This window comes from Aphanomyces astaci (assembly GCF_000520075.1).
Source record: "Aphanomyces astaci strain APO3 unplaced genomic scaffold supercont1.13, whole genome shotgun sequence".
Taxonomy (NCBI): domain Eukaryota; phylum Oomycota; class Saprolegniomycetes; order Saprolegniales; family Verrucalvaceae; genus Aphanomyces; species Aphanomyces astaci.
In genome coordinates, this window is record NW_009798276.1 from 791765 (window position 1) to 815895 (window position 24131).

At 52.6% G+C, this 24131-nt stretch overlaps 8 protein-coding genes across 10 annotated transcripts; 5 read left to right on the forward strand and 3 right to left on the reverse strand.

The window, feature by feature from the left end:
• Nucleotides 1-390: 390 nt before the first annotated feature.
• Nucleotides 391-905, forward strand: H257_06700 (hypothetical protein; the record flags this gene model as incomplete). Its single annotated transcript, XM_009832013.1, has 3 exons — nt 391-571; nt 662-825; nt 876-905. The coding sequence occupies 3 exons, from the start codon at nt 391-393 to the stop codon at nt 903-905; spliced, it is 375 nt and encodes a 124-aa protein (XP_009830315.1).
• Nucleotides 906-1553: 648 nt separating this feature from the next.
• Nucleotides 1554-5192, reverse strand: H257_06701 (hypothetical protein). Its single transcript, XM_009832014.1, has 2 exons — nt 4972-5192; nt 1554-4913 (listed from the first exon to the last, which is right to left on the reverse strand). Exons 1-2 carry the CDS (start codon nt 5109-5111, stop codon nt 1607-1609), a joined length of 3447 nt encoding a protein of 1148 aa, XP_009830316.1. The 5' UTR covers nt 5112-5192; the 3' UTR covers nt 1554-1606.
• A 1133-nt stretch (nt 5193-6325) lies between these two features.
• On the forward strand, nt 6326-7670 carry H257_06702 (hypothetical protein). The gene is made up of 2 exons (XM_009832015.1): nt 6326-6543; nt 6608-7670. The coding sequence occupies exons 1-2, from the start codon at nt 6441-6443 to the stop codon at nt 7594-7596; spliced, it is 1092 nt and encodes a 363-aa protein (XP_009830317.1). The 5' UTR covers nt 6326-6440; the 3' UTR covers nt 7597-7670.
• A 72-nt stretch (nt 7671-7742) lies between these two features.
• H257_06703 lies at nt 7743-11763 on the reverse strand. 2 transcript variants are annotated; one of them, XM_009832016.1, is made up of 10 exons: nt 11623-11763; nt 11008-11575; nt 9805-10944; nt 9488-9726; nt 9367-9436; nt 8594-9301; nt 8427-8543; nt 8183-8377; nt 7977-8117; nt 7743-7927 (listed from the first exon to the last, which is right to left on the reverse strand). In XM_009832016.1, exons 1-10 carry the CDS (start codon nt 11718-11720, stop codon nt 7769-7771), a joined length of 3435 nt encoding a protein of 1144 aa, XP_009830318.1. In that variant the 5' UTR covers nt 11721-11763; the 3' UTR covers nt 7743-7768. The 2 variants fall into 2 exon arrangements, with proteins under 2 accessions (XP_009830318.1, XP_009830319.1); XM_009832017.1 differs by having other exon boundaries at nt 7977-8377.
• An 864-nt stretch (nt 11764-12627) lies between these two features.
• H257_06704 (hypothetical protein) lies at nt 12628-16342 on the forward strand. Its single transcript, XM_009832018.1, has 2 exons — nt 12628-12913; nt 12975-16342. Exons 1-2 carry the CDS (start codon nt 12774-12776, stop codon nt 16225-16227), a joined length of 3393 nt encoding a protein of 1130 aa, XP_009830320.1. The 5' UTR covers nt 12628-12773; the 3' UTR covers nt 16228-16342.
• Nucleotides 16343-18020: 1678 nt separating this feature from the next.
• Nucleotides 18021-20549, forward strand: H257_06705. 2 transcript variants are annotated; one of them, XM_009832019.1, is made up of 10 exons: nt 18021-18230; nt 18287-18357; nt 18421-18484; nt 18538-18764; nt 18820-19202; nt 19268-19323; nt 19381-19637; nt 19962-20063; nt 20113-20231; nt 20300-20549. In XM_009832019.1, the coding sequence occupies exons 1-10, from the start codon at nt 18038-18040 to the stop codon at nt 20463-20465; spliced, it is 1638 nt and encodes a 545-aa protein (XP_009830321.1). In that variant the 5' UTR covers nt 18021-18037; the 3' UTR covers nt 20466-20549. The 2 variants fall into 2 exon arrangements, with proteins under 2 accessions (XP_009830321.1, XP_009830322.1); XM_009832020.1 differs by having other exon boundaries at nt 20113-20219.
• Nucleotides 20550-21649: 1100 nt separating this feature from the next.
• H257_06706 (hypothetical protein) lies at nt 21650-23245 on the forward strand. The gene is made up of 2 exons (XM_009832021.1): nt 21650-22535; nt 22590-23245. The coding sequence occupies exons 1-2, from the start codon at nt 21659-21661 to the stop codon at nt 22808-22810; spliced, it is 1098 nt and encodes a 365-aa protein (XP_009830323.1). The 5' UTR covers nt 21650-21658; the 3' UTR covers nt 22811-23245.
• Nucleotides 22705-24113, reverse strand: H257_06707 (hypothetical protein). The gene is made up of 4 exons (XM_009832022.1): nt 23813-24113; nt 23507-23767; nt 23246-23452; nt 22705-23196 (listed from the first exon to the last, which is right to left on the reverse strand). Exons 1-4 carry the CDS (start codon nt 24095-24097, stop codon nt 22822-22824), a joined length of 1128 nt encoding a protein of 375 aa, XP_009830324.1. The 5' UTR covers nt 24098-24113; the 3' UTR covers nt 22705-22821.
• Between the last annotated feature and the right edge of the window lie 18 nt (nt 24114-24131).

Consider the following 24131-nt stretch of genomic DNA (forward strand, 5'->3'; position numbering starts at 1 on the left):
GTATTGACGCGCAAATATAGTTGTGGACTAATATGCATCGTACGTTGGGCCGCTTTACAACCACCTGCACTTCTTATTATTCGACGAATAACACAGTACATCGTCGCATAGAATTGACCTTGGCCAAACACAAAGTGACCCACAATTCAATCTCCGTTCAAGACAGCACCTGACGCAATTCCAAACAACGCATTCGATACCATTATTCTTGAACGCCGCTGGAGCAACTGCAGCAACTTGCACTCAAAGTGAGTGCAACCACCAGACAGTCGCTCGCGGCTTGCCGCGGCCCGTACCGAGAAGCGGGCCGAGGCAAAGCGCCTCTTGGCGCTCCTGGGCCCCCGTCGACTTCAGGACGGCGAATGCGTGGCCTGGAACCTCAGCACCAACATGAACTCCAAGCGACGAGTGGCCACAGCTATGCCTCAAGAGAAACCGCAACAACAACGCGTCCTGGAGCGTCAAGCCCGGGACCAGCGACTGGAACGCCTCAACGTGGTGCCGTCGGGACACACGACACCATGGAACTCGAACACTAACGTTCAGTCGACTCGTGTGGCTCGCCCCCTCGGTAGCGAGTGAACTTCGCGCCTCCACAGGACCGGGAACAAGATCGTCCTTAAACAACAAGCCCGAATCATGCGTCTGGCGCGACTAGTAGTGGCGCCGTTGGTACACACGGCGACGGGAACGCCATTACGAATGTCCAGGCGATCCAGGCGACTCGTGTCGTTCGACCTCGGCAAAAGCCTGCCACGACTCCCCCAAGTGCAAGCAGAAGTCGTCCCCCTCTCGACCGCCTTCATCTGCACGCGCGGAACGCCAGTACAAACAAGCCTTAAGTCCAAGGCTCGTCCTCGTCCGTTCGCTGCTAGTCGATCGGTTTGCCGACGCGGGGCCACTAGCTACATTTCTTCCATGTAATGCATAAATGACACTTGCATTCCATATTATATTTGCAACGACTGAGCATATGAGTGCAAAGTACTGTAGGGGGTGTAGGAAATTGCTGTTGCAGTCGAGTCAGAGTACTGGAATGCTATGAGGTCTCATCACTGTGAGCAGATTGTTGTGGTCTGAATCCAATCAGAGCTGGAGAATCATCAAGCCCGGCATGACGGTATGCTTTTGTGCACTCGCCTTCAGGTGACGGTGGAGGCCGTGTCCGGTCCAGCACGAGTTATATACATCAGCATGTCGCTGGAATGTAACCAATCACATGAAATGCATTGAGCGCACCCCATGTAGTACGTACGATAACTACACAAATCGATATCTACGGCAACGAATGGACGAAGAGTTCAAGTTCGATTTATCAGCCAATCATCGCATTGCTGGTCCTCACCAACAGTATACTCCATAGTAGAAACGAATGGACGACGAGTTCAAGTTCGGTTTTCAGCCAATCATCATATTGCTGGTACTCACTCATTCCCAGCATCTGCCACGACAAACTAGGTAAGTGTAGCGGGCTTCCTGTATAAGAATTGTATAAGAATTGTATATATAAATACCGTGGTGACGGTATATACGAAAGGCGGATATGTGTGACCTCTCTTTCCAATGAATACAATTGTGATATTTTAAGCAAAATTACGCGATAACTTTAATTGCCGACCGCCGTCGCAGTGTCCGTGGCGGTGACCGTGGTAGCAATGATGCCTTGCGCCGTGTATTGGTTGATCATGTACGACGACTGCCACACTTGAACGAACACGACGACGCCCACAAGGATGAGCGACCCAAACACGTTGGCCGTGAACGTCGCGCGTGTGTGGTCCCATCCAGCGTACTCGGTGATACTCATCTTGGCCATGGGGTACAGGTTGCTCATGATCCAAAAGCCAAAGAACATGGCGGAAATGTAGTTCCACGGCGCCGTTGCGTTTTCGTACGCAAAGAAGCGGCTCAACCCGACGCACTGGCTGATCACAAGCGTGAAGTACATGAGCACATTGGGGATTTCCGTCCACGACGTCTTCTGCCCAGCGCCCGTGTTGGCCCACGCAGAGATGACCCCAGTGAGACGCCAACGGATGGCTTCGCCGATGGCCAGCGCCGTGATGAACGAGTACGAGAACCACGTCTGCTGGGCGCGCCACACGTCGTTCGAGTCGACGCTTCGGTTGGCCAACAAGTTGAGCATCCAACGGCACAACATGAGCGGCAAAAACGTCCACAGCATTTGGTTCCCGGGCGTATAAATGGGCGCTGATCCCGTGTTAAGGTAGTAGATAGCGATAAACACGTAGCACAACGCAGGAATCGACCCAAATGGGTAGAATACCGAGTCATAGAAGAACAGCTTGCGGGGGAACTGGAGGCTGGGCTTGGGGTCAGGGGTCGGCACGCGCGGCGGGCGCCAGTCCGGGTCCACTTCGGAGATGCCCTTCATGAGCAGAATTTGCACGGCACCCATCGCCCAACGCTTCCGTTGGCCCAACGAAGCAGCCACAGTTTCGGGCACAGCACCTTCGCACAGCCGAATGCGGTCCTTGGCATCGCCTTCGAAATCCTTGCGGAAGTAGACAGAGTCCCACCCAGCCGTGTGCAAAATGTTGCCAGTGTAAGCATCTTCCGTCTGCGTCCCGTACTGAATGCCACCGATCGAGTCGAACGCTTGCCGACGAAACACGGCGTTGGTCCCGGCAAACGCGGCCGAGTCGAACCCGTCGCGACCGCACTGGACAGCGTCGAAAAAGATCGTGTTCTTGTGCCCACAGGGATCGCCCATCTCGGTCAGCTGTGGCGTGTCTTCAAAGTACTGCGGCGTCTGCACGTACGCGACTTGGTTCCACGAAATGTCGTCCGAGTACTGGCGTCCACCGCCGTCGACCGCCTCGCCTTCGGAAAAGAAGAAGGGCAGCACCGCCAAGAGAAACTTGGGGTGGGGCTTCATGTCGTTATCCAGGATCAAAATGTACTTGCCGTCCGCGCCTTCGTTGAACAGAACGTTGTTGATGTTACCAGCCTTGGCATGGGCCGTTTCTGGCTTCATGCGACCGACAAACGTGACGCGAGGCAGGCCGCGGTCGCGGTAGTCATAGTCGTCGCTGAGCGACCCGACCGCGCAATCGCGACGCTGGATGCCCTTGCTTCCATCCTTGCGGAGTTCGCGCACGCTAGAGTGCTGGCGGCGCCACGCCTTGAGCGTGGCATCGTCGCTGACAGGTCCCACGACACGCTCGTGCATCATACGCGCAACGTCGCCGCGCAAGTCGCCGCACTGTTCAATGTTCTTAGTGTTCACCGTCACCTTGAAGTGGTTGTTGGCATCCCACACAGACTTGGTGTACCCGTCGTCACACAGCCACACATGCAGCAACTCGGGGGGGTACTGCATCGCCAAGATGTTCTTTAGAGTGGCCATTGAGTCCACGACCGGTTCGGAGTAATGGCACAAGAACACATCCACGGTGGGCCATTGTTCCTTGGGAAGCGCAGGCTTGAAGTCGTTTAAGTAGCGGGCGCCGCGACGGATGGGGCGCCACATGGAAAAGTTGAAGAGCAACCCCAAGAAAAAGTTGAGGTACTCCGACCCGACAAAGATGACGTAGCAAAACCAGACGCCGCCTGGGGTTGGGCGAATGCAGTAGAACTCGTTTGAGACTTGGTCCTTGCTGTTGGGGTCAAGACTCGTGTAGCACTTGTGCGCGGTCTTGATGCTTTCTTCAATGAGCGCGCACGGCAAGCTGGGCTGCGTGATGCTGCACGGCGTCTCGCGGGGGTAAAACGTGATCAAAAACACCAACCACACCACTCCCGTGATGGCCGACAGAAAGTACGTCAAGTGGAATGCACCGCCGCCAGACATTTTGTACTTGCGAATGTTGGGCGTGTCAACTGGCTCGGCGGCGCGGTTTGCGATCGAGTACGTGCTCATGGCGAACGACCGGAACGACGGTTCGTAGTGGTTGGGGCGGCCGCCAATGCTGGACGTGTACGGTTTTTCGCCTTGGTCCATGAACCGGATCGATCGACCTTCGGGCGTGTGTTCCGTAATCTTTTTGGGGTCCACAAACGATGTCGTCGACAAGTAGGCGCGGTTGGGGATCTGCTGCCAGCTTGCAGGAGTCGTTCCATCAACACCCATGGCAACGGAAGGAGGATGGGCTTGAGATACAGACACACTTGGGACGTGCTCGTCGCCTGGCATGGCTTCGCCGCATTCCGTGCAAAATGCAGTGCCAGCAGGGACCGTGGCGAAGCAGTTTTCACAGACGAGGCGGGTGCGTTCGTGCATGAAGGGAGCCGACGCAGCGGCACCGCTGGGAAGATCCATCGTTTCTTCGTGGATGGAAGTCATGCCGACATGTGCGCCGACCTTGTTGTAGCACACAAGGCCCCAACGCATACACAACTGGTTCAACAAACCGACGATGGTCACGCCGCCCCAAATGGCAAGCATCACTAGTTTGTCGCCGCTTTGAATGCCTTCGGCGAAGTTTGCCAGAACATCGCCCACAACAGTTTTGAAACCCATGATTCCGAACAACGCTTTTGTGGGCGACGGGGAAGGGTCAAACGCGAGGCGGAAGAGGCCATCGGCAAAGATGAACCCACCGGTGACGGCACTGAACACAATGTACTTGAAACGGTGGCACTCAATGTCTCCGGTTTTGGACGAGCTCACGAATAGCAGGGTAAACAGGAGCGCAAACCCAACGACAAACTCTTGCTTGGCAAACGGGGATTCGTGGTAAAAGAGTCTGGCAGCAACCGTGTCCAGGGTAAGCAGCCAGGGGCCAACGATGAGTCCCGTGCAGACAATAAGCACGATGCACCCAAGTGCAGAGAGAAAAGCCGCGATAATGGCGGCGGCCCCACCAACACAGGCGGCAATGACAATGCGCCAGATTTCTTTCGCGCCAGGGGATGCGAATTCAATCGTAGCGTACACGATCAAATACAGCCTAGACAGTATGACACTATGAGATCCCGTCCTTTAAGACACGGACCAAAGCAACTTACATTGCAAACGACGACAGACTTTGTGTGACGTAAAAGAGAGGTCGAGAGCCTAGAGACAAAGGCGACCATCCAGCAAGCGCGAGGGAGAAGCCCCCCACGGTGCCGATGATGCCCGTGATCAGGTTCCCCAGCACTAACATCTTTGTTCGTTCCGCTGATCCAAAAGAGTCGGCGGCGATGAAGTTGCAGGAACGGCGCTTTTCTCGGAATGACCACCTATTGAAAGGGGGCAAGACACTATACCAACACGCTGTACTTTTTTTTAGTTTTTTTAATTTTCCATTATAATATCGGTTCCCCCGTTGACTGGCTTTTTTCACTGCAGTAATGTATGGCGCCATCGCTCTTGCTTGCCCTCATAATTGCCTTATCTCAATCTCATTGGACTGTCTCGGCCCACCAATCGAAGGTGCTGAAAGCTCTCAACAGGTGAAATGCACTAAAATAAGGTAAATCATCCCTCGACAGACCCATCTGATTGGGTCTCTCCACATCACTATGTTTCCAGGACTCTCTCCTCTGCTCACTCTCATCAGAAGGTGAGATGTAAACGGATTCTACTTCTCCGACCAACGAGATCCAATGAGTGTCGGGGGTCGTTACAGACTCGTTCTTGGCATGAATCATAAGCTGTTGTTGCCCCGTACGTACGTTGTCTATTATTGGGGCTGGTAAGCCCTCGGGACGTGCGTAGTAGCGATAGTTTTACCCGTCCTAGCAGTAAACGAGTTGTTTTCCCGCGTTGTAAATACATTTATGTATTGGATATTTGACATGGTTTCAGTATGTCGCTCTCGAGCTGTAAGAAGTGGAATCTTATTCAACAGAGTGTATTTGACATGTTTTGAGTATGTCGCTCTCGAGTTGTGTGAAGCGGAATCTTATTCAACTGAACGAACGCATTACATCTCTTTTCACCTACGATCTACCACAAGCAGCTCTCATGTGGCACTCTCTCTTTCACTCTCATGTTGTAATTTGTGCGTCAAAATTTCCATCTCACTTCACTGTTGTGTAACGAAGACACCTCCTTCACTACATACAGTACTGCAGTACAGCATCCAACACCTCCCTCCTGAATGCCCTAGGGGGAAGTTGACCCTACTGTGTATAATTGGATATGATTCATGGACTCTCTATCTCTCTCTGCCACACTAATATCGTTTATCTGCCATGGTAAAGTAACCTCGTGTTGACAATTGCAGGGACGTTTTCACCTCCTTTTTTGGCAAAGGCAATGTGAAATTGGGACTGATTTTCAGAACGTTAGTCACAACTTGGTCTCTTGGGCAGAATGTACTATACAAACTCCAAGATAGATGGACCTCGCACTACCCGCGTGACAAAAACGGGTGCTGAAACCCACGGGTTTTATCGAAAGTTTGTATACAAAATATCGAAAAACCGACCACCTGCCGCCAGCAGTCAGTTTTTGTTTTCCTGGCCTTCTCCCGGCAACCACAGCAACGATGACGATCAAGGTGCTTGGTATGTTGGCTTTGGCGGCGTCAAGCACGTCCGCTGTCTACTGGAATCAGTCGGCGGGGTACTCCATCAAGGTCGACTTCAAAGGTGTGTGTGTGTGTATCGATCTATCTTGTCGACAGGAGAGGAGTTCACGAGGACGTGTGCCTAGGCTGGAGTAACTTTTCACCGTTGAATGGCGGTTGCGTCACGTGTCCGTTCACGTGCGTACGGCCGTCGACTGGACCAGATGGCCTCGCGCTTAACTTTTCGAACGCGTCGTCGATTCAAAACCTCCCTTCCGTGTACTCGCAACCGGTCGCGAACGGCTGCTGCTATGCCAAGGGCAAGGTCATGCCAAGCTGCAACAACCAAGCGAGCCCTCCGGAGAAGGAAGATTGCGGCTTTCTGTATGGACCGACGTTACAGTGGAACATCACAGACACGCGTAACCCACCCCCCACGAAGACCCCCATCCGAGCCATTATGATGGCGTCGACGGACTGCAAGAACTTTTGGGCGGTTCAACAGACGTATGTCAAGCAAGAAGGCAAAACCACGGGGCTCAAGGTGACTGGCTCCAAGCAAATCAATGGCGGGTGCTACGGCGCCAGCACGGGCGCGGCCATCATCTTGGCCGGGTGCCTCACGTCGGACCTCAAGTTCGACAAATCTGCCAGTTACAGTTGGGACAAGTTGGCGGTCAAATGCCGAGGTTTGTCTGGCATGTGCACCCGAACGAACGCTCTGTGGGGCCGCAACTTGGAATGCTGTACGGACCCGCTGTCCATCGACGCGGCGCAATGGGACTTCAAGTACAAGCTGTACACGACCCCCACGAACGTGGGCATTGAGTTGTCTGGGCCTGTGATCACTGCGATTGTGTTTGGTGGCGTCGCTCTCATGATGATGGCCGTGCACTTTGGCTCGGCGATCCACCGCCGCGCCAAGCAAACCGCGTTGATGCGCGAACAAGAGATGACTGAAGACTACGAGGAGGTGATGACCCCGCTGACGGCGGGCGACAAGGCGCCGGCGACCAGCAACAAGTCGCTGGCACGGTCCGTGGGGCCGTCGCATGTCGAGCATTCTCTGCACGAGGGCGACCAGATCTACAAGAAGAAGGACGACGAAGTGCTCTTTGAAGGCGACTTGTATTAAGCGTCGTGTCTATTTGCGTAGTCTTACACACCATCGGATAATATTTTAATTGAAGAGCAACTGAATTTCTCATACTATGGGGAAGTTGTTTGGTGATTTACCAGCTAAGCTTAGTTTTTGTAGCCGGCTAGACCATTTAAAAATTGTATAAATCGAGTTGAAATAAGTTAATCTACAGTTTCTGCAGGTTGTCGCTCGAAATGCCTTCGTAGCACATGAGTCCTTCGGCGTTCGGGATGTCGTCCTTGGCGCCTTTGTCCTTCAAGTACGTGGCCAAGTCGGTCCATTTGTATTCGTAGCAGTAGTGCAGGCCCGTGTTGCCGCGAAAGTTCTACCACAACTGTGAATTCACCATTGGTATAGATAGACACTGTATGTACCTGCGAGTCCAATTCACATCGCCGCCGCATCAAGAATTTGCACATGTTCTTGTTGCCTTGCTGGCACGCCAAGATGAACAGCGTGTTGCCGTTCTCGTCGCGGGCGTTGATGTTGACACCTTGGTCGAGCATGTTTTCCAGCTGCGTGCCACACCACCGCCATCATTACATCGACGGTCGTTTTCAAAAGAAGAGTCCCCTATTACCTCCTTGATGTTGTTGTTGCGCGTGTACAGCACAGCTTTGGCAATGCGTTCGGCCTCGGTCACTTCATCCTCCGGTGGCACCTCGTCTTCGTCGGCAGTCGTGTCTTGAAACACTTGCAATATCGTGGACCGACGGCCCTTCTTGGCGGTCGCGGCTAGCACTTTCTTCATGGCCGTCACCTCCGAGTCCAAGTTCTACAGCAAAAGTCACGAGATCCTCCAACAGCAAACCAACGATACGCACGGGAATGATGTGGTGGCGGAAGTCGGGCACTGCCTCCGGCTGGACATACGTGGCATTCTTGCTTGGGTCCAGCAGTCCCAGGATCAACGGCAAGTTGGTTTGGTTGATAAACGACGCCTACGTCCGAGCCAATCATCCAATATTATCGACGATCGATCGAAGGATACCGTGGGGCCTGCGATGGTGGTCGTGTACACTTTCTTGGCAAACGTCTTGGGCAGGCGGGTGGGTTTCAGCCGCTTCCAGCCCTCGCCCAGTGTGATCGGGTGGACTTGTGGTGCCTCCTTGAGGATCTGCAGCCGCGTGAGCCGCTTGACGCTGGCCGTGTTGGTGTCTTGTGTCGATTCGTCTTGAGCTAGCATGCGCAGCACGCGCCCAGCTATCGTGTCCTCGTCGTCGCTGGGGGCTTGGTCATCGTCGTCGGAGCTGTCGCCATGCGACTTCGTTGGACTCAACGGGGCGTTCTTCAGTGACGAGTGTCGGCGACTCGTCGATGCCTTTCTCGACTTCAACCCGAGCTTTTCTCTCAACAGGTCCACGAACGTTTCGTTGTCCGCCAATGATTTCGCGATCGATTGAATCGAATTGTCGATCCGCGCAGACTCTAGTTCTGCCGCGTCCGTCGAAGTGTCGTCGTCGTCGTCATCGTCAAAGGCATCCCCCGTGGCAGAAGGGGGCGGCAGCGGGGCGGCGCTGTCGTCATCCGGGGGCCACTCAGGTGGGGGGGTCCACTGACTTGCTACTGTCAACGTTGGATTCGAGTGGTGGTAAAACAGCACTTTGGACTCGTTCAGCTCCCGTTCCTCCCATCCGTTCCAGTCCCGCACAAGCCGGGAATGTGCCACTCGATGTGCCCATTCTGCCACCGTGCTTTCCTAGAATTGACCAGTCAAGAACACACACAAGAAACGGGTGGCTGTGGGGGGGGGGTCTGTCCTACTGGCATCGCTTGCAGTCCCTCCAATTGCTTGGCCCGTTGTTCTGTCCGCACCAATGCTACCGCCTCGAGTCTACATGTTGTTGCTCAACGTCAATGCACTCAGGATGCGCATCACACAAACCGCCGCTTTTCAGCGCGCTTGGCGTCCAGAGACAGCCGCCCGGCTTGGAGTTTGGTTTCAATCTCCAACAATTGCTGCTTCAGTCGCTCTTCCTCGTGGATTTTCTCTTGCGCGGCGAGGAACGCCCGCAACCCGCTGGTCGTGATTTTGTCGATGGATTCATGGCGCATGTTCATCGTGTACATATTCGGGTCGTTGCCGCCGCGCACGACGCGATTTGTCGCCAGCACCGCATAGTCCTACCCGTGACAATGGATTTGAACAGTGTCACATAATTTAAACGCAGTCGTTCCTGGGCTCAAACAGATTCAACGTACGGCTTCAAGGCGAGGTCGAATCAACGTGTGCGAGTCGACGACTTCGTCGGAATGCCAGCTGAATCGACCGTTCAGGCCCGTCTGGTTGGGGTACCCTTGCACAATCCCATATGCTTGGGCGTCGAAGTCAAAGTTTGGGGGCACTGTAACCCAGCGAATCCACTGCCGAAAGTTCCTGTCGTTGAACTCGGGCATGTCTGGCACGGCTTGGTCGCAGCCGTTGGCGATGCATATGGTCGACGGTAGGTACTCGTCCAGGGGCGACACGACCGACGGCAGTGTCAGCACCATACCGCACGTGGGGGGGATGTAGTAGAACGATGTGGCGATCTCTTTCTCAAAGGGGGCGCAGACAGTTCCTGGGACCCATGCAAACCACGTAGGCGCGAGTACGGGTGAGTCCAACGCCAAGAGCACATGCACGAGGATCGAGTTCGTCGACGACAGCTTCGACTCGCGCAGGTACATGGCAGTGGGTCGTGTGAGGGACGATGGGGACACGCACCACCACAGCCCCGGGTACGTTGCAAGCACGACTGTGCCCGGCACTTGGCCTCGGAAGTCGATACGGCCGCATGCAAGGACCGACAACGGTGAGCCTTCCACTTCGATGCCGTCGGTCGGCGCTTTGACTTTTGTGCGATGTTGTGGGTTTGGGGGTGGAGACGGGGCAGCACCCTCTGTATGTGCCACTGGGTCGTGGTGGTCCAGCGTTGTTTTTGCATTTTTTAACGCGCACGCCATCGACACGGACTGTACCTGGCTGTACCCTTGTCGAATTAGCCCCAAGTCGTGACGACCACGAAGGCAGTTGCGCTTCGCGGGGGGTTGTAGGTACTCGTCGTGCGTGTCTTGCGTCATGTGATTGAAGTGGTCGAGGTTGGTCAGCCACACTCGGTTCACGTCCAGCACGAACTGCTTGGTCTGGTTCTTGGCCCGAGACACGTTCTTCACGTACGTGTTGTCGTTGTCAATCGTGTGGAAGAACTTGTCGTAGATCGGGTGCCGTTCCAAGATGGGCACCACCGGCGACGACTCGGCTTCTTGTTGGAGTTGCGTGGACGCCACCCACGCCGCTTCTCGTTCGCGCTCGGCTCGGTACTTGAAGTGGAGGTCGTCGATCGACCAACTCGAGGCTCCCTACGCATCGCACACAGTGGATTCAAGAGGTTTATGGAGCAATCAGCAATGGAGGATGCACACCTGAAGCTCCATGTCGTTTGGGTTTGCCGTTCGGTAGCGGTGCTCGCACGCAGTGTGTTTAACTGGTTCGGCCCAGCAAGCATTGCACATTCGCCTCTCGACGCTATGTTCGTGGCGGTGATTCGCCGGTCCAGGCTTGCCCCCTCCCAAGCCCAAGATCCGCAAATCATCCACGGCATTCAGCTGCGCCAATGCCGCTTTAAATGAAGTGGTAGAGCTAGAAGACTTGGTCAAGCCCTTGAAAAGCGGAGAGTTGATCAATTTCGACGCTGCCCGGTCTCGAAGGTCTTGTTTGTGTCGTTTGGTTGCCAGGCTTGGCAGCGACCCCGAGTTGGGGAATAAAGAAGTCGTTGTCGTTGTGTGGTCGGCTGCCTCAATGGGGTGGACTTGTATCGTTAGACGTGGCGATTGTTTCAGCTGCGGCATAGATGTGGACGTGGATTCGCCCTCCTTCAGCTTTGGCGCAGGAATGATCAGTGAGGAAGGCCCATACTTGGACTTGAGTTCGTCCCGCGAGATGCTTTTCACTTCTACTGGCTGTTTTGGTCGGCCTTTCTCCACGCGTTCTCTATCGGCAACAGCTCATTCATAGGTGACAATTATATCAATGCCTACCTGGCAGCTTCATCATGCACGCGCTTTGTGTGATCCTTCAAGATCTTCTTTGCACTGCTCTCAACACTATGGATGAACCTTTGGAGGTCATCCTCCATCACCTTGACGACGCAGACGTCGTCGTTTTCGGCGGCGCACTTTGTAACGGTGTCTGTTATGATTGGCCAGCCCAAGTCGACTTGTGATTGGGTGAGAAGAGTAACGAACCGTAACACCACCTTTCAACATGCACACTGCTGCTGCTTTAGGACTGTTCATAATGTTCTACTGCATGTCGTGGACTCCATGATGTTCCTCGCAAGCCATGGGAGACTTCATGTAAACTGTTTGATCCTGCGGCCATCCTGACCGAATTATCTGATTTCGAATCCACACTGTACCGGTAGAGTAGCTAGCATATATATGCTTAGACACTACAGTACAGTTCTTCGAAGTATATTTGTCAAATCGATTTGAAACTGGTGCCCTCAGCAGAATCAAATGTCTTAACAGCATGGATTCAAGAACCGCCTAAGCCAATCAAATCACGTTTTGGTGAATTTCTACCAATCCAAACGATTGAATCCGCCCAGCCTCTCCGTATTGGGCAAAACCAAGTATATACTACTATTTCTATGGCATAGTTTGTACAAGCTTAAATTGGATGATCAAATGGGTTGGCGCACAAGTCCAAATTTGGGTGAAATGCACAATAACAGTACTAACGTCATCTCTGCAACGCAGTACAGTGGTTTGTATCTCCGCCGTGGGTACGCAGACCGCATTTGGAATTCCATCGGGGGTTGTTTCATTGGAGTATCGCCGGTCGCCACTGGTTCGTTCGATTTCTCGACGTCGTTTTTTCCGGATACCACGTGTCCCCTCAAGATCGGCAACAATCCTTCGACAATCGGAGGCGCGAAACTTCGAACAAATGCCCGTGGGGATTCGAACATTTTGGGTCAAAGTGAAACCCCTTGACTTGGTTTCAGTATACTTCCAACACGGGCAAAGTGACGGAGGGGCAGTAAATCCAAGAGGGGTTACACAATTGAGCTTCCACCAATTTTGAAAGGTTGGGGAGGTTCGTCAGTTTGGTTTTCCCCTCGTCTACACCACTCGTCGCACTCTCGTGCGCATCCAACGCAGTCCATCTCAACTCGTGGAGCACGATGGTGACGTTGGGAGCAGCGGTTGCTGGCGCCGTGGGCGTCAGCGGCGGCTTTGCCCTCTCCTTAGGGGGGTGGTCAAGCATGTCTCTCGGCGCAAAGTCGCTCTTCATATCCGTGCAACTGCTCGCAAGTTTCGGCATGTACGTTGTCTAGAATCCACCTTACGTCCACTGTTCACCAGGTCTCATCATGTCGTTGTAGGGGGTTCATTGCAAGCTACATGATCATGGACAACCTGGCGTCCGTCGCCGAAGTCCTGCGCATAGGCATTGCCGCCGGTGTCGGTGGGGGCCTGGCGCTGTTGATTGTTTTCGCCACGTCGTTGGGCCCCTATGTACTCATTGTGCTGTCCGGTGCCATCCTCGCGCCGTGGCTGCTCGTGTTGGATCGGTACACTGGAAAGGTGTTCTTGGGCCAGCCGAGCTTTGCCAAGCAGGAGTTTCTGGTCGCGTTTGTGATCATTTACTTCCTGCTGTTCGTATCCAGCTCCAAGAGTGTGGACGTGGAAACCCATCGCTTCAAGTATCTCCTAATGAGCGCCATCATCGGGGGGTGGCTGTTTTCAGACGCCGTGTTCCGCCTGGCGTTCCCTACCCACGTCCCGTTGTCCAACCTCCTCTTTGGCATCATCGGCGTCTCTCAAAAGCCCGACTTGCCTGACTTGAGCACCGACAACAAGATGCTCATGTTTGTCATCTGGGGCGGCGTGTCCTTGGTCGGCATGATCAACCAGCTGGCTATGCGATGGGGCCTCTTCTGCTACAACAAGGTTGGGGGGCACCTCCCCCTCAACGGCGTCTTGCAGGAAGACCTCCCCGAGTTGCCAGTGGGAGCGGCCGCGTCGGCCGCGGTGGTCAACAACCGCATCGTGTGTGAAAACTGCTTCGCGACTGTCCCCCCCGCCACTGCGTTTTGCACAGAGTGCGGGGAAGCCATCGCGACCAACGGCCAGGGCGACCCGAATGTGTCCATCTCAACGTCGCAAATGCCGTCCGTGGCCGTCGGTGCCGACGGCAAGACCCCCGAGCGATGGACAGAAGTGCCCAACCGGGCATTCATGGCGTCCACGTCGTTTGTCGACCCCAAGAAAATGACGGAGAAGACGACGGAAGCGCGGTCGATTCGGTTCATGGACCAAGGCGAAGGTGGCGGCGCTGGAGCTGGCGGTAAGAACCCGTACGAGTCGTCGTTCCGGTCGTTTGCGATGAGCACGTTCTCGATTGCGGGCCGCGCGGCCGAGCCGGTGCAGACCCCCAACATCCGCAAGTACAAGATGTCGGGCGGTGGGTTCTTCCACATTATCTACTTCCTCTCGGCCATCACGGGCGTGGTGTGGCTTGTGTTTTTGATCACGTTTTACCCCCGCGAGTCGCCGTGCAACCAGACACAGCCGCATTTGGGCTGTTCGCTCATCGAAGACAGCATCAAGTTGATGAACGGATGCTACCCCAGTACCGAAGAGAAGAACGTGGACTTGGCCACGAACGAACCGTACTGTATCAAGCCCACTCCAGGTGGCGTGTGGTTCTGCTACATCATATTTGTCGGGTCGGAGTACCTCAACTTTTTCCTGGGGTTGCTCTTCAACTTTTCCATGTGGCGCCCCGTCCGACGCGGCGCGCGGTACCTGAACGACTTCAAGCCCGCGCTTCCCAAGGAACAATGGCCCAACGTCGACATATTCCTCTGCCATTACTCTGAACCGGTCGTGGACACGATGAAGACGCTCAAGAACTGCCTGGCAATGCAGTATCCCCCCGAGCTGCTCCGCATTTGGCTGTGTGACGACGGGTACACCAAGTCTGTGTGGGATGCCAACAACCACTTCAAGGTGACCGTGAACACCAAGAACATTCAATTCTGCGGCGACTTGCGCGGCGATGTTGCTCGATTGATGCATGAACGCGTGGTGGGTCCTGTCAGCGACGACAATGCGCTCAAGACGTGGCGCCGCCAGCACTCTAGCGTCCGTGAGATCAAGGGCTCGGGGGACAAGGGCATCCAGCGTCGCGATTGCGCGGTCGGGTCGCTCAGCGACGACTACGACTACCGCGACCGCGGCCTGCCTCGCGTCACGTTTGTCGGCCGCATGAAGCCAGAGACGCATCATGCCAAGGCTGGTAACATCAACAACATCCTCTTCAACGAAGGCGCCGAAGGCAAGTACATTTTGATTTTGGATAACGACATGAAGCCCCACCCCAAGTTTCTCTTGGCGGTGCTGCCCTTCTTCTTTTCCGAAGGAGAGGCGGTCGACGGCGGTGGACGCCAGTACTCGGACGACATTTCGTGGAACCAAGTCGCGTACGTGCAGACGCCGCAGTACTTTGAAGACACGCCACAGCTGACCGAGATGGGCGATCCCTGTGGGCACAAAAACACGATCTTTTTCGACGCTGTCCAGTGCGGTCGCGACGGGTTCGACTCGGCCGCGTTTGCCGGGACCAACGCCGTGTTTCGTCGGCAAGCGTTCGACTCGATCGGTGGCATTCAGTACGGGACGCAGACGGAAGATGCTTACACTGGCAACATTTTGCACACGGCTGGGTGGGACTCTGTCTACTTCCGCAAGGATTTCGAAGGCGATGCCAAGGACCGCATTCGGCTGTGCGAAGGGGCCATTCCAGAAACTGTGGCTGCTTCGTTGGGTCAGCGCAAGCGTTGGGCGATGGGTGCCGTGCAAATTCTGCTCATGAAAGGTGACTCGGAAGTGGACCCGGACTGGCGCCCCCCGCGTGTGGCGGCTCCGGACCCGAAGCCGGCCCTCAACTTCCCCCGCAAATTGTTCTTCTACGACTCAGTGTTCTACCCATTTGGGTCGATTCCTGCGTTGTGCTACGTGTTTATCGCTATCTACTACCTCAACACGGGGGATGCACCGATCTACACCCAAGGCAACTTGCTCTTGTACACGTTTTTGCCGCTCATGTTGTCTCGATGGATGCTTAACTTGTTGGCCAACCGAAGCGTCGACTCGAACGACGTGTGGCGCGCCCAGCAGACGTGGTTCTCGTACTCGTTCATCACGGCGCTGGCCATCGGCGAAGCCATCCGTTGGCGTCTCACTGGGGTCATCTCTGCGTGGGCCAACACGGGCGCCGGGCAGAAGACATCGTGGACGGAAATCCCCAATGTGCTCATGTACTTCACACTGATCGTTTCCGAGTTCGTGGCGCTGATTCGGTTCTTCCAGTACGAAAACGCCACGAGTCCGTGGAATTACGTGTCGGCCATGTTCTTTGGCTTTTGGGTCATGAGCAACCTCTACCCCATGGTCAAGATGAGCATCTCCACGTACGCCGGATGGGACCACACGAGCGCGACGTTCACGGCCAACGTGTTCGGGTCGCTGCTGCTCGTGGGCATCGTCGTGTTCGTCCAGTACTGGCAAATGTACTTCGAAGTCAACATGTTGCATGCCACAGGCCAAGTCGCCGCCGGCACGGGGGTCTAAATTTATTCCGCTGCATGACGTTAGGCTGCATATACCTTTTCGTTAATATAAACTCTTGCACTTGGATCGGAAATCCCGAGGAAGTTCCATGGCGTTCAAGAGAGATCCTTGACCACCTTCCCGCCCTAAAGTTACTGAATATAGTCAATTGTAGGCCGCCATTCTAACCTGCCCCTGGAAAGTCAGGATGAAGATGCTCGAATTTGTAGGGACACTCGCACCGGTGGGGATTCTCTCACTATTTCGGTCTCACAGTCAATTTACAGAATGGGAAGCAAAGCTCACCCGCGCTTTAGTTGGACATGGTCGTTATAGTGTACCAGTACAGTAGGTATATGGACTCACCATGGACGATGCGGTTGACAATGACGACTGTTCTAATGTGTTGATTGATGGAAGGAAAATCGGTCATTCACACCTGAAAACTAGTTTCACTGCTCAGAAAAGGTTTTGCTTTGATTGGGTTGCCGGTACACTCGACGAGTTTAGTGTGAGCGCGTTTGAAGAGTCCATTTGCTCAAAGGAAAGTGATTGTTGGCTTTCCGTGTATTTTTCAAAGTACATGACACCGATGGCTGGACATAAATTATCCATTGATAACATGTTATTGGCTGTAATTCGTAAAAATACTGTCGAAACTAACTGTAAATCTGGCCGATTTGCAGTCTCACAGTAAAATTATACAGTTTCCTACAGTCGCCCGGTAGTATCAAAACTGTAAATAATCTGGAGAGAACTGTAAAATAGTGTTTACAGTTGAGGATGCTCTTAACCTACCATACCTATAAGGATATCTATCATACTCACTGGCGTTGTTGACACCCCGTTATATTTCGGTGCCTTGCTGAGCTGCTAGGTGGGCGAGCGCCTCGTCATGCTAGGATAAGTCCTAAGGAGGCCTGTCACGTGCATCTCTCGGTCATACCTTTGAATGATACTACGGTAGGTAGTACTGTACTTCGAGTATATATCTATAAGTCATTCATTGACTGTGAAGACAAGCCTGTATCTTACGTCTGAGCTTCTCTTGGCGAACGTGATTGCTGCGACAACTGCCTTCGGGCCCAAATTAAAGTAATAACCTCTATAATGGTATACAATTATCATATTATAGAGTTGTACTATTTGGTAAAAAGCTCTGGAGGTCATACTTTCTTTAACCAAGTCAAATAGTTAAAAGTATAATAACAATTGGAGTACTATTCCCTCATTCATCAGAAAACAGTTCATACTTTAATCAAGTCAGATAGTTCAAAGTACAATTGGAGTACAATGCCCTCATTCATCAGAAACCACCTCAATTTACAGTTAAGTGTTTATATGTAACTTTGTATATCCTCGGTCGGGGATTTAGCATAATTCCCGATGGAATAATTTCCTCTTTGACAGTGAAACAGTACTTCGGGCCAAAACAACAGTGGAAACTAAGATTGTGGACCCGAGCAAGTTAGTGAATCTGAAGTTGATACATTCACTCGCTTTATGGGACGTTTGCGACAACGACGACTGTGAATTGGGGGAAGAATGATCACGAAGTTATGCCGAAAGTTTGAAACCAGTTGGCCTGTGAGCTTTCGGACAAGAGTGGTATCTTCGAGTTAGACCAAGCTTAATCCTAATTAGGTTTCCTAATTTTATGCCCCGCAGCCATTGGCTGATCCATTTTTTTGAGGCTGTGATTGGCTGGGAAATCTCGGGTGGAACGGAATTTGAAATACACCACACGAATGCTGGAAATTACAGTCAGGAATGCATGTTGCCAGTGGATGTTGAACACATACATTACCGGTATTGACAAATCGAAAAACTCATGCCGGGCGACACTGCCATGACTGACGCGGTGCTGGCTGACGGGACTCCAGCGGAAATGGCATTTGGCATGTACAAGGAGTACAAGATATCTTCCTACGTGATGCTATTCATGCTCCTTGTCTTGATCTCTATCGGTGTCAGCCATGTGCTCGAACGGAAGTGGAAACTCACGTTCATCACAAGCAGCGGAGGTACAAACATGAATTGCCTCCATACCTGCTGCTGATTGACGTTGATTCATGGGTAGCAACCATTCTCATCGGCCTTGTCGCCGGTGCTCTGTGCTCGCTGGACCAGTCGGACATCGTTGCTCGATGGGTTCGTTCCTTCCATCCGTTCAAATAGTCCGGCCAACACGATAACATTTTCACCATGTTGTAGCTGGTCGGGTTTGATCCGAATGTGTTCTTTGTGGGGCTCCTTCCTCCAATCATTTTCAACTCTGGTAAGGTCCATGGAACCAGTGTGGTTGCATACCCAACCTCGTGGCTGTCGTAGGCTACACCATGAAGCGGCGGCACTTCTTCGCCAACTTGTCGAGCATTCTCCTGTTTGCCATCTTGGGTACATTTGCTTCCTCGGTGGTTGTCGGCGGTCTTCTCTACTTCTTGGGATCCATGGGGCTGAGTTTGCAAATGCCATTGGCCGAGTGCCTTGCATTTGGCGCGTTGATCAGCTCCACGGACCCCGTGTCCACGTTGGCAGTGTTCCAACAGCTCAACGTGGTACGTACGTCCCAGAAATTTCATGTCCTCGCTTATATTGGCCGTCCATTGCTAGGACCCCAAGCTATTTTACATCATTTTCGGCGAAAGCGTGCTCAACGACGCGATTTCGATCGTGCTATTCAACACGTTTTCCAAGTTCATTGGCGTCAATGTCATTCATGCCCATGCGATTTCGTACGCTGTGCTGGACTTTGTCGGAGTATGTGTGGGCTCGATCTTCGTCGGCGTCTTCTTTGGCTGTGTGTCGTCGCTGGCCCTCAAGCACCTCAAACACTTGACCCTCATGCACGAAGTGAGTCTGTTTTTGCTATTTGCGTACATGCCGTTCCTGGTCGCCGAAGTGCTCGAGCTGTCTGGCATCGTGTCCGTCTTGTTCGCGGGCATGCTCATGAAGCATTACACGTCCAACAACCTGTCGCCGACCGCCCAGGACATGTACACAATCAATCTCCTTCCCCAACCCCTTAGTCCCTTCTAACCCGAGACTGTCGCTTGTGTAGCGCGTCCAACGTGTTCCACGTCGTCGCGTTTGTGTGTGAGCTCGTTGTGTTTCTAAGTACACATTCCATCGTCACGCTCGCCGTGTGTCTTATCTCTACTACTGCTACTGTAGACTTGGGCCTGTCGTTCTTTACTATGGAGCGCGGACTCAGCGTTCCGTTTATGCTGTGGGCCATCCTCGCGTGTCTCGTGGCCAGGGCTGTGCACGTGTATCCGCTAGCCATGCTCCGCAACGCATGCCTCCGTCGTGGAAGAAGCCACTCCCAATCTCGACTTAGTCGCAACGAGCAGCACATGATTTGGTTTAGCGGTCTCCGCGGCGCGATTGCATTTTCGCTCTCATTGTCATTCCCTCTTCCTTTTCGCGAGGTATGTACATAAATAATATATATGTTGAATTCGCTACAACTGTCCAAACTTCGTTTGTCTAATCATGAATATTGAATCACGCTGGAGTGTTCTGATTGGTTGAATTTACTTATCCGTTCTGTAAGAGCCAATCAAATTCACTCAAGATTGGATTACCCTTCAATAGCGTCGATTCGTGATTCGATTACCGGTATTCGACGGCGTCTGACAATTTGTACCGAATCATCCACAATAGTTATTGTGTAGTACTGTGTTGTTTCGTACTTTATAGTGTAGCTCTACTATGAATACATACTCTTTATGCATGAACAATATATTGTGTAGCAAGTTCGCGCGGCCACGATGGTCGTGGTGGTCGTGACCGTGCTCGTCATGGGCGGGCTCACAGTGAAGCTGCTCAACGTGCTCGACATCAAACGCGTGCCGGTGGGTTTATATAGATAGATCCGTTGTCTGAGATCGAGTTGTTATATAGAAAGAAGCTGAAGGCGATGAAGCTGTGTTGCAAGCCTCCACGAAACGGCATGTGCTATTGAAGTGGGATGCCAAGTACTTTCTGCCTTGGCTCACCACGCTCCCTATGTATGACGAAGTGTACGATATATGCATCATGTCCTTGGATATCGTACACTTGGTTGACATATTCTGTGATGTGTATGTAGGGATTTGCAGTCGATTCATACCGCAGGCTCCTCGCCAAACAGTGTCGTCGACGAGGTTTTAACTACTGCCGGACCAAATGGGTTTGAAATAGTCTCAGTCGACACCAATGCAACGGACAACCGCCATGTAGTGACCGATACTGCCGCTGGTGCTGTGCTAACCTAGACCTACGAACGATATGACAATATTAAGATTTGATCAGTAAGGGTGCGTCTGGTAACATTTAAAAATAATATTCCATTTTCTCGCAAAATGGGATAAACCGAAATGCCATTTTTCAAAATGGAGGTAAAAGGTCCATTTTGTAATACATGGCGTTTCGACCTCTTCAACGAGTAAATCCCATGTGGAATTATTGGATTTGGGCTAAGCCTCTGCAAGCAAGACATGGTTCAATTTTAATCAGATTATTTGAATTTAAATACTCATTTGATTGTTACTACTTGGACTTTTTATTGTAATTGGGCTTTTTATTTTGATACTTTAACTTTTGTTATGTAGTTACCCAAAATGGCGTTTTGGGCCTGAATACTACTCTCTATATTAGAGAGTATTCGCAAAGGCATTTCGAAAATTACAATATTTCCCGTTGCCAGACACACCCTTAGCTAATTCACTGGGGTTTTATAAATGCCAAGTAACTCTGAGCAATAATAATCACATGTGATGCTCAAGTGACCAAAACACCTTGGCTATTAATTCCATCGCGTAGTACACGCTACCTGCATGTACTATGCGATGGAACAAGAAGATGGCGTGGTTTTCTACGATGTGGCACCATACATGTACATCGCTGTACGGTAGAACACCGGCGCATGTCCTCGCTGTGTGACATTTGATCAAAAGTTGTTTATGGTGACCAGTGAATTGTGCAATTTGGTCCCGAGAATAGCAGATATAACTTCGATTTGCACTTTTCAAATGTGCAAAAGCGAGGGAGTTGCATATACTAGTATGACCTCCCTATAATTACATTCTGTAACGAAACGTGATCCTAAATCACTGTACAGATTATCTAAAACACGGGGGTCGATGTAACAAACACCCAGGTTTATGGTGTGAATAGCCAAAACGAGTGAAAAGCACAATAAAAAGTCCATTTTGTAATACATGGCGTTTTCGGCCTATTCAACGAGTAAATCCCACGTGGAATTTGGGTTAAAACTCTACAAGCAAACAATGTTTTACTTTTGGTCAGATTTGTCCCAAAATGGCGTTTTAGGCTGAATATTGCAATATTTCCGGTTACCAGACGGGCCCTAAAAAACTGTTTCAAAAACCGTTTCGTTTTTGGTGAGCTGTCGTATCCGTATGTTTCCGGATAAAGATTGCACATTGTTCGACCATTGGGAATCAACATGGACGACAATGTCCGCGGTGGCGACGCCGACGCGACGTCAACGGAGCGAGTCTTGAAGAGAAAGGTAAAGAATTCAAGGACCAACTTATTCGAATGGGTCAAGTATCGGTGTCACCTTGGGGATGGCTTCTTCCTCTGCGAGTGCCCTACATCTTTCGACAATGAAACGGTGTCGCTGCAAGTGCTGCTGGCCAACATCCTCTCAGTGCATCCGAAAGCAGCGTCGAGGTTTGAGATCACACACGCCACTCCAAGTGGACACAGCTCGGATGAGTTCATGGCACCAACGTCCCAGCATTGCTCACTCTGGGTGCGAACGTTGAAGAAGGCCGTAGCACAGTCGATGCAACTTAACTCCATCAGTCCGACGCCGTTAGCCCTGTTGTCGTCTTTGCGACCACCGCACTTATTTCAAACCAACACCACGGCACACCCAAAGCAATCACTTAAGATTGACATTCCGTGCAGAAACAGCAGCAACAACGCCATGGATGCTACCAAGTTGTCTACTGAAAGCCCATCAAATCCCACACCGCGATGCCATCCAGACGACACCCCGGCCAGTACTCCCGATATACAGACAAGTCCCCCATCACTGACACATCCATCGTTGGCATCTTCCATGCATGAGCCAGATAAGGATTCGTCCCCTCCTGATGCTAGCTCTCCTGTGTTGGTGCATCGTTCGGCAGTATCTCAACAGACGCCATCTGAACACGAGGCAGAGGAGCAACTGGGCATTCTCGTGCGTGTGGAAGGCGTGCTGAAGCAGCTGGAGACGGAAAACAAACTCTACCTGCAGCGAGAAACCCAGTTGCGCCACGAACTGGCCAACTTGCAAGACTCGATGCGGCTCATGGACGTCGAACGACAAGGTACGAACGATAGCAGCTACGGTAGCATTTGACTATTCACGACGTTGTTGCCAGAGCTCCTCACCCAACTCCGGGACGTCACCACCGAGCGCGAAGAATGGAAGGCCATGGCGCGGCGCAAGCAGGCCGACATGACGCAGCTCCGAGACGATCTGCAGCTCGCCCGCGACGAGATTCGACTACTTACAAACGAGCAACTACGGCTACACCATCGCAACAAAGACTTGGCAGTGCATGTCCAACGACTCGATACGTTGGTGTATGGTAAATTTTAACACAACAACCATCAAAAACAGCGCAAGAGCTGGACTTGTCCGCCGTCTTCGCGGGCACCGCGGGTCTCGGACGTGAACGGACTCATGCCGATACTAAACGCGAGTCGGTTCTCGTACTTGGCCTGGACCGCCAACCACTCGGTCGTGGGGTCGTCGCTGTCGCAGATTACGTACGACGTCTCAGCCGACACGACAGTGCGCAGGCCAAAGCACCATGTGCCCTCGTGGTCTTCATAAGGCCCCATGTCGATGTGGATGTGCAACGGGGTCGCGGCCTTGGAGTTGGGGCGAAGCAGCACCAACGAGGTCGCATGAGGAGGTGGCGGGGTGACCAGCGACGTCAGCACCTCGTACGACCCGCCTCCAGATTCCGTTCGGTTGATGGACTAGAATTGAGTCATGTGTGACGAGGTTGATGATGTTATGCGAGGGTACATGCAGAATGCGCTTGGCCATCTCTTCATAGGTAGACGCGAACGCGTGGTACGACGGCCGAAAGGCCACAGCCACTCGATGGATTTCGTCCACCAGAGCTTTGATCAGTGTATCGTACCCGACGATCCCTGGAAACAGCACGCCGTTGATGCGAAGTTGGTCGCGCTTGATGTCTTTGGCATCTTGGAACGCTTCCGCGTCCGATATCTGTGGCATAAAGTTAGAGAGTCAAAACGTAATAGGACGACGATGTCGTCGTACGAGAGGCAAGTTGCCAAGCACGGTCGATGACGGCGTGGCTTCCCTGTGAAGTCGATTGTGCACTGGAAACCAAACCGACGGATGCAACGCTGCATCAAAGTACTGGAGGAACTCTGCTTTCGATGTCGCGCTGTGGATGTCGTCCCGAATGCACTGGAGGAGCTCGTCGCGTCCGCCGTCGTCTTTCTCAAAGAAGCTCCACTCCAACGCATGCTCACGAAGCCATTGTTCGGCCTTGTCATCGCCGTCCACATGGATGCCCTAGGTGGAGCACCTCAGCCATCGTTCAGGAATGTATGAGGGCACTTGTTGGGTCAAGAAGGACTGTATCACACGAACGAGTGCCGATTCTCCCTGCACGCGCTGGATCGCTTCACCGAGGCTTTGATGCACATGGAAAATGTTCTGTGCAATCAACTCCAGTCTGTTGGACGGAGTGTCGGCGACGATTAGCTCCACGTGGCTGGCAAGAGGTTCGGCTACCCTCGAGGTCGAGGATTTCGTCAGTAGATGCACATCGGCATCGATGTCTTCCCATGTAAGTTCCGGCCACAATGACGGGCCACCTCCGCCATCGTGGGTTGTTGGCATTCCAACTGTATCCAATTCAAAACTCCGGATAAAT